This window comes from Podarcis gaigeae, assembly GCF_964106915.1.
Source record: "Podarcis gaigeae genome assembly, chromosome: Z".
Taxonomy (NCBI): domain Eukaryota; kingdom Metazoa; phylum Chordata; class Lepidosauria; order Squamata; family Lacertidae; genus Podarcis; species Podarcis gaigeae.
In genome coordinates, this window is record NC_139691.1 from 2,390,326 (window position 1) to 2,401,019 (window position 10,694).

The following is a 10,694-nucleotide window of genomic DNA, read 5'->3' on the forward strand; positions in this document are numbered from 1 at the left end:
AGCTCTTTTAGCCACGCCCCCTGGGTCCCTCCTCTGAGTCGGGAAGGCTAAATGCGCATGCCCAAATCCTCCTCGTGTTCGCATAGACGGAGTGAGTGGCGGTGACAGGAAGGAGGTGTTAGGCGCATGCGCGTATCTCAGATATAATGTGCCCTCGGCCGGCGAGGAAGCGCATGCGCAGTTTCTGCCTTGGCGTCTGGCCTGGTTCGTGAGGGCCGGTGGCGAAGGAGAGTCCAAGGGGAGAGACCTGGTCGGGATACGCCGAGCCAGCTCGCTCGCAGCTATGCCCACGCTGGAGGTGCCCGCGCTGGAGGAGCTGGAAGTGGATGAGGTGAGCGGGAGAAATGGAGCGGGGGGAGGGGAAGAGGTGGTATTGATCCCACCCCTCACAAATGTATGAGGGGGACCCCCACCTCAGTTTCCCCTCCCCCCCGCATCTGTTCGTTACGTTTCTGCCTCGCCCTTTGAGCTCCAGGAGGAGCTCCATGAGGAGTCATACGCGGTTTTCTCCATACACCCCATTATTAAATTACGCTGCTGGTGGGACATGTCAAATCCAAGGTACTTGACAATTGGCTGGCAGATTTGGGCTTTGGCCTTAGACACCCGGTAGCCAGCTGCTGCCCGGTGATTCAGGAGATCTTTGGTCTCTTGCAGACACGTGTCTTCATCTTTACATGCAACTACATACTGAAGAAGAACGCGGTCGGGGGAGGTGGGGAAGCTAGCTAGATCCGTGGCTAAAGCCACCCCGAAAAGTGCGGGCGAATTTTAAAACCCTTGTGGGAGTCGTGTCCACGTGTACTGTGTTTTAGTCCCGGTCTCTGGGTCCATCCACTGGAAGGCGAATAAATTTTGGCTTTCCTCAGCTAGCCGGCAGCAAAAGAAGGCGTCTTTTAAGCCCAATACTGTGAATTGCGTTGCATTGCAATAAGGCTACACCACAACAGCCACCCTGTGAGGTAGCCCCCTCCCCCCAATTTGCAGGCAGGGTCGACTCTCCCCTCTTTCCCTTCCCCTCGCTGTTAAAGGACTTCCTCTCCCTCCCCCACCCCCCCGTTTAAGACTCAAAATGTCAGAGAAAAGTCGTTTCACAAAGGTACACATACACAAACGTCGAAGTGACTCGTGCCCCCCCCCCTTTGGGCCAGGTTTTGGCCATTCCACCCATTCTAAATAAAATAGATGAAAGCCAAGTAAATATCTCTTCTAAATAAAAGCCCTCAAGGAGGACGGCAACAGGAATTCAAACCCTTTGCAGCAGTTGTTGCCATTTATTTATTTATGGCATTTGTACCCCGCTTTTCCCCGCTGCTCCTCCTTTGGTTTTTTTTAAAAATAAATTTTATTAGTTTTCATCCAGTTATACATTTTATCCCGAATACAACAAATTATGACTGTTTTGGACTTCCTTCAGCGTCTCTGACAATCATCCATATTTATACCTTTAATACACATTCCCTTCTTTCGTATTGCCTGCTCCTCCTTTGATCCCCACAGGTAACGTAAACGGCAAAGGACCCCCTGGACGGTTAAGTCCAGCCAAAGGCGACTGTGGGGCGCAGTGCTCGTCTCACTTTCCAGGCCGAGGGAGCCGGCGTTTGTCCGCAGACAGCTTTTTGGCCACAGCAACCACCCTGTGGGGTAGGCCAGGTTGAGTGGCAGCCTCCGACCCTCAAGGTCACCCAGTGAGCGTCATGACAGAGCAGGGATTCGAACCCTGGTCCTCTCCCACTCCGACACGAACCGCTGTCCCATGCTGGCTCTCCCAAGGACTAGCTCCAGGCCTCATGGCTGAGTGTGTGTGGTTCAAATCCTCACTGAGCCGTGAAGTTCACGGGGTGACCTTTGGGGCCAGCAGCCATCTCCCGACCCGACCTACCTTACGGGGTTGTTGTGAGGATATGATGGGGGGGGGGGACCACCTTGAGCTCCTCAGAGGAAAAGGTACAGCGAACCCACAATTTACATTTAACTTGAGCACACTCAGCTTTATGTGCTTCATTGAATCATAGAATCTTACGAGTTGGAAGGAACCCAAAGGCCATCTAGTTCAAATTGCCAAAAAAGTGATAAAAACAAAATAAAAGGGGGACGGAAAAGGGGTGGGAATCCAGGAAAAAAGACTTTGGCAACCCCACCCACCATTCAACCTAGTGTGCTTTGACTATACACAATTTTGGCTTTAGGCGCAAAAATCCCTGGATTCAACTCCTGTGTCAACTGCAAGTTTACTGTATAAAAATGCAATAATAATTTTCAGAGGGACAGCAAAGGGTCTCGTAGATTTCTATGGCAGAATGTGGATTCTTATCTGTGAAGGGTTATATTGTATGAAAACTCCTACCTTACTGTCAACTGGCTTTTGTTTTTTAATTCAAATTACATATTCTGGATTGATAATCTCTCCTCCCGCTACTTTGGCCGCTGATGTCATTGATAATCAATAAGATGTACAATCTTGTGCAAAACATTTGTGTAGAGAGGGGTATGATTTATTAAGAGTATTGTATTGCTTATCATAAGCCCTTGGGGGGATTATACACTCCACTCCTTAAATACCTTGATATTACACATATATGTGTATCGTTTCCCTCCTACCACATTCATACTAACCTTGTTCTCACAAAATGTTTAAAAGTGAACGTTCAGTTCACCTTTTGGTGGACATGCCCAAGGATTAAGGCTTTCTGGGAGATGATCTATAATGAAATGAAAAAGGTATTTAAATATACCTTCCTGAAGAAACCAGAGGCCTTTCTCCTGGGCATGGTCAGCCAATTGGTGCCAAAGAGGGACAGAACTTTGTTCATGTATGCAACAACAGCAGCAAGGATACTCGTCACAAAGTATTGGAAGACACAAGATCTACCCACCTTGGAAGAATGGCAGATGAAAGTGATGGATTACATGGAATTGGCGGAAATGACTGGCAGAATCCGAGACCAGGGAGAAGAGTTGGTGGAAGAAGATTGAAAGAAATCTAAAGACTAGTTGCAGAAACATTGTAAAATTAATGAATGTTAAAATGATGTTGGATTGAAATGAAACAGCTTTAGCAACAAAGTTAAAAGAATATGTAAAAATGGATTGATAATCAGATGAAGATACGAAGTTTTAATATGTTAAGATATAGAATTAAGTTAAAAACAAAGAGGGAAAGGATTTGCTGAATTAACCATGTGAACTGGAATACAAAAAGGGGAGGTGTGAGGAGGTCAGGAAGCAAGCAAATGAATTATAAGACATAAAAAGATTGATTTGTTTTTAAATTTTTCTTTTTTCTTTTTTCTTTTTCATGTATTTTGTATTTTTCTTATGTATTTTTGTTTCTTTTTTCTATTCTTATTTTTTCTTTTCTTATTTTGTAATTTTGTTTTGTCTGTAAAATTTCAATAAATATTATTTAAAAAAATAAAATAAAAGTGAACGTTCAGATTCTCTTTTTTATTTTTTGTTTTAGTAAAGTTTTTTATTGATACAGCAAGAAAAAAACAACAAAACACAAATACCAAATTTCACACAAGAATAACCATAGACACATAATTTTCTTAGCAAACATTAAAACATCTATTGGTCTTAACACTAAAGACCCAACCTCCCATCTATTCCATATTTCAAATTCATATTACTCATTGCCAATACACACTTTTATCATAATTAAACTTATTCTTAATAAATCTAATTTCATATATCTACCTTGCAACTATTACTGAAGTTCCTCAAATGCTGCAACAGAATTTAAACTACTATATTTATTTTTCAGATATTCTTTGAAAACCTCCCATTTTGAAACAAATTCCTGTTTTGATTTATTCTTTATTTTTTCTGATAAACCATCTAATTTGGCATATTCTGTCAGCTTTTGGATCCAATCTTGTATAGCGGGGATTTCATTACTCTTCCATTTTGCTGCGATCAAAACTCTTGCTGCCGCCATCGTATATAAAAAGATACCCTTCCTCTTTTGTGGAATATCCAAATCTGTTATTCCCAGGAGGTAGGCCTCTGGTTTTTTATTGAAAGACATCATTAGCATTTTTTGCAGTTCTGCATGGATACTCTCCCAGAATACCTGTGTTTTCCTACATATCCACCACATATGGTAGAATGTTCCTGAGTCTCCGCATCTCCAACAATTACTTGACACATGTTTATACATTTTTGAAAGTTTCCATGGTGTTAGATACCACCGATGTTCTCTCTAATCGTGTAACTATTTGTGAATTTCCAATTGATCTTCCATAAATTTTCCCATTGGGCCATGGTTATTGAATGGCCAAAATCCTGGGACCACCTCACACCATTGCCACTGTTACCACCTCCTCCTTGACTGTCCAGATAAGTTTTGGAAAGAGCTTTTCTTTTAGAATTTACAAGATCATATTCGAATCGGGAAATTTCTGTTGAGAACCCCTTTTGTTTGTCAGATTTAAATCTTTCAAATAACTGATGGTATTGGAACCAGTCTGAGATGTGTTCTCTTATTTTCTCAAAGTTTTTTAATTTTATTTGGTTATCTTCATTTTTTAGAAGTATTTTATATGTTGGCCAGCTTTCCTGAGTATTTTTCCGTTTTACTGCTATGGCTTCTATTGGAGAAATCCACCACAGGACTTTAGGCTCCATCAGGTCTTTATATTTTTCCCATACACCAAAGAGTGACTTTGTTATTATATGGTTGGTAAAATTTTTATGAATTTTTGCTTTTCCATATATCAGGTAGGCGTGCCATCCCCAACGGTTGTCAAAACCTTCCAGGTCCAGGAGGTCCGGATCCTGCAACGTGCACCAATCTTTTAGCCAGGTGAAACAGGCTGCCTCGCAGTAAAGTTTTAGGTCGGGTAGAGAAAAGCCTCCTCTCTCTTTTATGTCTATTAAGATCAGGTGTTTAATCCTAGGTTTCTTCCCTTCCCACAGGAATTTAGAAATTTCTCTTTGCCATATCTTGAGACAACCTGCTTCGCCCAGTATTGGAATCATTTGAAGTAAAAAGATTAAAAGATTCTCATTGTCTTAATAATTAGTGTCATCCTACATAAAACATTTCCTGTTATTACTTCTATATATCATTTAAAAAATCTGTTTTTTAATTAATTATCTTGTGGTAGCTCCTACACTCTGGAACTCCCTGTGCCTTGACTAAGCTAGAACTTTCACTGTGCTCTCTTCTACACCTGCTGAAATTTCCTTGTTTAGCCAAGCATACCCAGAGATGTAAAGCTGATATGTAATTTAATATCTAATCTTAGTTTGAAACATACATATTTAATATATTTAACTGGTTGTTTTTATTTATTTCTTGCTTTTAAAAAACCTGTTTTGCGTTCAACTTTTAAGGACAACTTCAATCCATATTTCATATTATTTGCAAACCATGTTGAGGTTTTATTTACAGTTAAGTGGTATACAAATTCTGTTAACTAAATGAAATATATTGTGTTGTAATGTTTGTGTATAGTACACAAGTTTCATTGTGTGCTGCCCCTTGGCATTCTTTGAGTGCAGGACCTTACTCCCATTTTACATATATGAGAAGGAGAATGCATGCCTGCAGTTTGGCTATTCTTCATTCAGTTGGCTCTCGTGGAGCTTGTAAGAGTCCTATGCATTCCCAGACACACACCCTCAGCCTGTTGCTAACTCCCTGGCTTGCTCCTCAGGTAAATGTAACCTCAGCCGTACTGAAAGCAGCAGCTCATCATTATGGCTCACAGTGTGACAAGCCCAACAAGGAGTTCATGCTTTGCCGCTGGGAAGAGAAGGACCCACGGAAATGTTTAAAGGAAGGCAAGGAAGTGAACAAGTGTGCAATGGACTTCTTCAGGTATGCCATTTGAAGGGCTTATTTTTGCCTGAAGGGCAGGGCTAAAGAAAATCCTTCAAATAAATAAAACTACTCCCATGCCCTTCTAGTAATTTTGCCTTCTTCCTTTGGCCAGAAATACATTTTTAGTATTTGAGATCCTGCCTCCCAAAGGCTTTGCAGGTTCATATTGCAAAAGAAAACTGAATCTCTTCCCCTACAGCAAATTTTGCTCATGTCTTATTAGACATTGGTTAAATTATCTTGTGAATGTTGTTGCTGTTAGGTATCTACAGATTTTTTAAAGGGAAAGGCAAGGTATAAATGTAACCGGTAAATGAGTAAGTAATTTTGCTTATGTCAAAATAAGCAAGTGACATGATGCTGTTTTAACTATTCTTTTTTCATAACCTACTTGCTTCTCCAGCTCCAAGATTAACTCTGTAGGAAAATCATATCTCTGAAGTGACCCTGAAAGACACACAGGTTCATCCAAGGCAAGGGATCTGAATCCAGATTTCTTTTACAATCTGCTAGGGCAATTATTGTGCCTGTGACAACTGCTGTGTTCTTTAAAACACGCGTGCACACACACACACACACACACACACACACACACACACACTTTTCTTCTTAGATATCTTCTGTTTTAACTTCCCTCTAATTCTATAGTGAGTTCAAATGGTTACCCATTATTGTCTTTAATTGATGACTTATTCGTGCCCTGTAGCTCCTTTACCCTCCATGATAGGAACAACTTCCTAATTTTGAAAAGTTCCTGTCAGTGATAGGTCACATCTGACTTGGATTTTAAATTGCCAAAATGTCATGTATCAGATGCTGTAAGAACTTGAAATACAGTTTTATGAATCTACTATGCTTCCTTCAGTTTTGTAGAAAAACTGAAAGGCAATAACACTAACACTGTTTACTTTTTTTGATTGGATGCTACCCTGTTGTTATTCTCAGTTTTGGATTGACAAACATATTTGTGTTATTTGCCAAAGGGATTTTGCATGGTATGGGGATGGTAGCACGAATGTAGAAAATATTTGCAGTCTGAGTTGGCATTACAGGCCAGAGTTCTTCTGTTTTCACTATGACTTAGTTTTGTGGTACTCCAGCTGTAACCAGAGAGAACACATAGCTTGCTGTGGTCTTCAAACCCATGTGTGAGCAAAATAAAAAGGTGCCTTTTAAGAATCACTCTGCCTACATTTTCACTTCAGGAAACATTAATGCAGCATCTTTGTGTTTCTAGGCAGCTTAAGCTGCATTGTGCAGAGCCATTTACCCAATACTGGACTTGCATTGACTATAATAACCTGCTAGAACTTCGCAAGTGCCGCAAGCAGCAGCAGGTCTTTGATGATTGCGTCCTGGATAAGTTGGGCTGGGTGAGACCTGATCTGGGACAGCTGTCAAAGGTAACTGAATGTGTTTGCTGGCTCTTTCTTACGTGCACTGGGTGTTAACCTAATCACTCCTTGCACGGGGTTTTTCATTTTGCCTCCCATCTGAATGGTAGTGTTGTCACCTGATCCTGCACTTCGGCCCAAGAGGAATTTGCAAACTTGGCCAGTCTTTCCTCAGGGCTAGCTCCCCAAGCATTGAGGCCGGTATCTAGAAATTCCAGCCTTTTCAGCAGTTTTGCCTTGTAGAGAATTGTGATGAGCATCCACACAGGGGGGCTCTCTTTGGTCATCTTCAGATTGTTCTTGGCTCAGCCAAGATAGAAAATTTGGCTCTCAAGGTAGCTGGTTTCTGGGTTTCAAACTGTGTCTCTGACCCCAGTTCACAAGCAGTGTTTAATGCCATTCTTTAAAATAAGCTGTGGTTTAATGCAGAGAAGTGCTTTTCTCATCTCCTGTTTCTGACTGTGCCATACAGGGATGAAGGAAACTGGAGTGTAGCTTGCCTGATGTGCAAACCTAGGTTCATACAGGCTCATAGTTCGTCTCCAAACCAAAAGCAGAAACCAAAGTCTGTTTTTGGCTTCCCGCTTGTAGCTTGTTTATCTCCACACTGCAAGTCTGCAGGAACCTGAATTTGCACATAACAACAAACCAGACTCTCTTGTTTAGGGCTGGTTTGCTGTCCTGTGTAGCACAGTCAGGAGAGGGGAAGGAGCTTGCCTACATTAAACCATGGTTTATTTTAAACCATAATCTGATGTGTTGGAGCACCCATGTGTGTTCCCTGCAGGTCAGAGTAAGCCTTAGAAAAACCACTTTCTAATTCCTGTTGGAGGAAATCACTGAAGGACATGGAGGGGTGTGTGTGCCATGGAGTGGAAGGACTCCAGCTTAGCAGTAGGATATATGCTTTGCATACAAAAGGCTCTCAGCTTCAATCCTGGCCCATAGTTCAGGCTTCTTCCGTTATCTACTGCTGTTACTTGGGGCACAGGTGGCCTCAGTGGTGCACAGTGCCTTCCACCAGCTTAGGCTGGTGGCCTAACCATGACGCTGTCTGGCCTGCAGTAATCTGGCTGAAGTAGTCTACTTTGGTAAACTCAAGATTGGGTCATTGTGGTGCAATTTCTGTGAAGCCGCCTTTGAAAGCTGTTCAGTAGAGTGCAGCTGCCTGGCTCAAGATGAGCTGATTTTGGAACACCAATTCTGACACAGCTGCACAGGCAGCCTAGGCCCAAATCAAAGTGTTGGTTTTAACCTCACACATGGCTTGGGACCCCAATATTTTTCAGGTCACCTCTCTCCCAGACCTTTTGGTTTTTATTTGAGGCCCTCCTTTGGGTGCCCCTTCAGAGAAACTTTGGAGGATGACAGCATGGCAGAGGGTCTTTTCTGTTTTGGCTCCCATCTGTGCCAGGGTAAGACTTACCTCTTCTCCCAGACATTTGACAACAAGGCTGATAGCTTGTTTTTCTAGTTTGTTGACTTTTTTTTCTGCTGGGTTACTGCAGTGATTTTTACTGAAACATTACTTATTGGGGGCATTATAGGCTCATAAGCTTTTAAAAGTCACTTAGAGACTTTTGTACTAAGTGACTATAGAGTTAAATAAATAACAGTCCAGCATCTGGGCACCAGCTTTGCCATTTCTGGTACATAATAAGGCACCTCTCTATACTCGGATTCCTTGATATAGGTTTGTTTGCACTAAGCACCATTTGGATGGACTGGCCTCCTTTTGCAAAGCTTCCTGTTTGTCACACTTTCCAGGCTGTTTGCTGCTCACCACACATTTCAATGTGATTCTTTTTCTTCCAGGTCACCAAAGTGAAGACTGACCGGCCACTGCCTGAGAATCCCTATCATTCTAGGCAAAGACCACAACCAAACCCACCAACCGAAGGCGAGTTGCAGACATCCAAATATGGAAGCAAGTTGTCCTTCTTTGATTTTTAAACTGGCTATCTTGCCTCCTTCAAAACAACACCTGAATTCTTAATGACTGTAAACAATGCTTTCCTGGTGTATTTTGAACACCCTTTGTATTTGGTAGTCATTAAGGATAATAAACTTCAAATGGTGTGGTTTGCCTAATGCATTTTCTTGTATGTGTAGGTTTTGTTTCTGAAAAGTAAAAGTGCAAGAAAGTTCTAAGTCTGGAATAACATCCCTTAAACAATTCCAAGAAAATCCCCCATTGGCTCAGCATGCAATTGGTTATACTTAAGGAAGATGCTTTGAGCAGCCAGCCAGCTCCAGCCTCCACATCTGGAGGGCACCCAGTTGGGGAAGGGCTGGTTTCCAGTGTTTGACATAGCACCACTTCTTTATGTTAGGCATATCACTTACAGAAATATTGTTAGAATATATTTAATTGCCTTGATCATAGGTCAACAAAGTATACACAGATCAGCGCCACATCAAGAAAACATAAATAAAAAACAGGTAATTACAGACATGTTTACAAATCAGACTATACAACATGCAAATGTTTTTGAAACAGCCGGATACCCTTAAAAGAATCTGCCAGGTGGGTGTCCATATAATTTTGTTTGTTTAGATCCTTCTGGTTCTGCTGCCAACGGGACTGCTTTTTCAATAAGAGTCCTGTCTTTGGGAAAGATTTATAAGTGTTTGAGCTGTTAAATCCCAAAAGCAAATGGTCATGTACAGTTTATACTTCTTTGGACTCTGGGGTTGGCTCTTTTTTTTAAAGTCTTCTTTTAAAATTACTTTTTACTGAATTTTCCTTTCCTGGTTTTCAAACTGAGCTCACTTGTCAAAACCTTGGCATCATTGAATTCCCACCAGATGTATTGGACTACAGCTCAAATCAGCCTTGGCCAACATAGTCTGAACCATCTGGTGGGCACCTGGAGGGCAAAAGCTTTCATTAGGTATTTCTGGTCCCTCTTGCCCTGTTTCTCCCCCCCCCCCCCTTGTGCTAGGACACTTGCTGCTTTCAAGGTCTCCTTGTAATGGCTCAGCAGCGTTGAGTCTTCAGCACAAGAATGCTTCTCCAGGTAGGCTGAAACCCATTTCCTTGGAAGATTGCCATCCCATGTGTGTGTACCAAGTGTACCTGATGGCTAAACTGCATCCAGCTGAATTGAATGGAGCTGGGCTAAGGTATGGTCCTCGTCAAAGAAGGTGCTGCACATTTTGTGGGTGCCCTTTTCATCTTCCGTAACATCAGGTGCTGATTCTTCTGCCTTTGCCACCCTGAAGTGCTGAATTTAAGGTGGTGTGTTTGGTTTCCCTGCACAGGGTGCTGAGCTGAAGGGGTGCAAAACAACAACAACAACAACAACATTTATATGGATGCCTACTGAGAGGATCCACTAAAAAAACTGCTCCAAAAGGAATTGCAGTGGTACCTCCAGTTGTGAATGGGATCCATTCTGGAGCTCCAGTTGGATCCTGAGGAATTTGCAACTGGAGGTGCTGCTTCTGCGCATGCATGCGCCGCGGTT

The 10,694-nt window shown here is 42.1% G+C and overlaps 1 protein-coding gene across 3 annotated transcripts; it reads left to right on the forward strand.

Moving 5' to 3' along the window:
• The first annotated feature begins 78 nt into the window (after positions 1-78).
• Positions 79-9,319, forward strand: NDUFA8 (NADH:ubiquinone oxidoreductase subunit A8). 3 transcript variants are annotated; one of them, XM_083721907.1, is made up of 4 exons: positions 79-331; positions 5,664-5,827; positions 7,068-7,233; positions 9,040-9,319. In XM_083721907.1, exons 1-4 carry the CDS (start codon positions 284-286, stop codon positions 9,175-9,177), a joined length of 516 nt encoding a protein of 171 aa, XP_083578033.1. In that variant the 5' UTR covers positions 79-283; the 3' UTR covers positions 9,178-9,319. The 3 variants fall into 3 exon arrangements, with proteins under 3 accessions (XP_083578033.1, XP_083578031.1, XP_083578032.1); XM_083721906.1 differs by lacking the exon at positions 79-331 and adding an exon at positions 5,529-5,576 and having other exon boundaries at positions 5,619-5,827; XM_083721905.1 differs by lacking the exon at positions 79-331 and having other exon boundaries at positions 5,418-5,827.
• Positions 9,320-10,694: the final 1,375 nt, after the last annotated feature.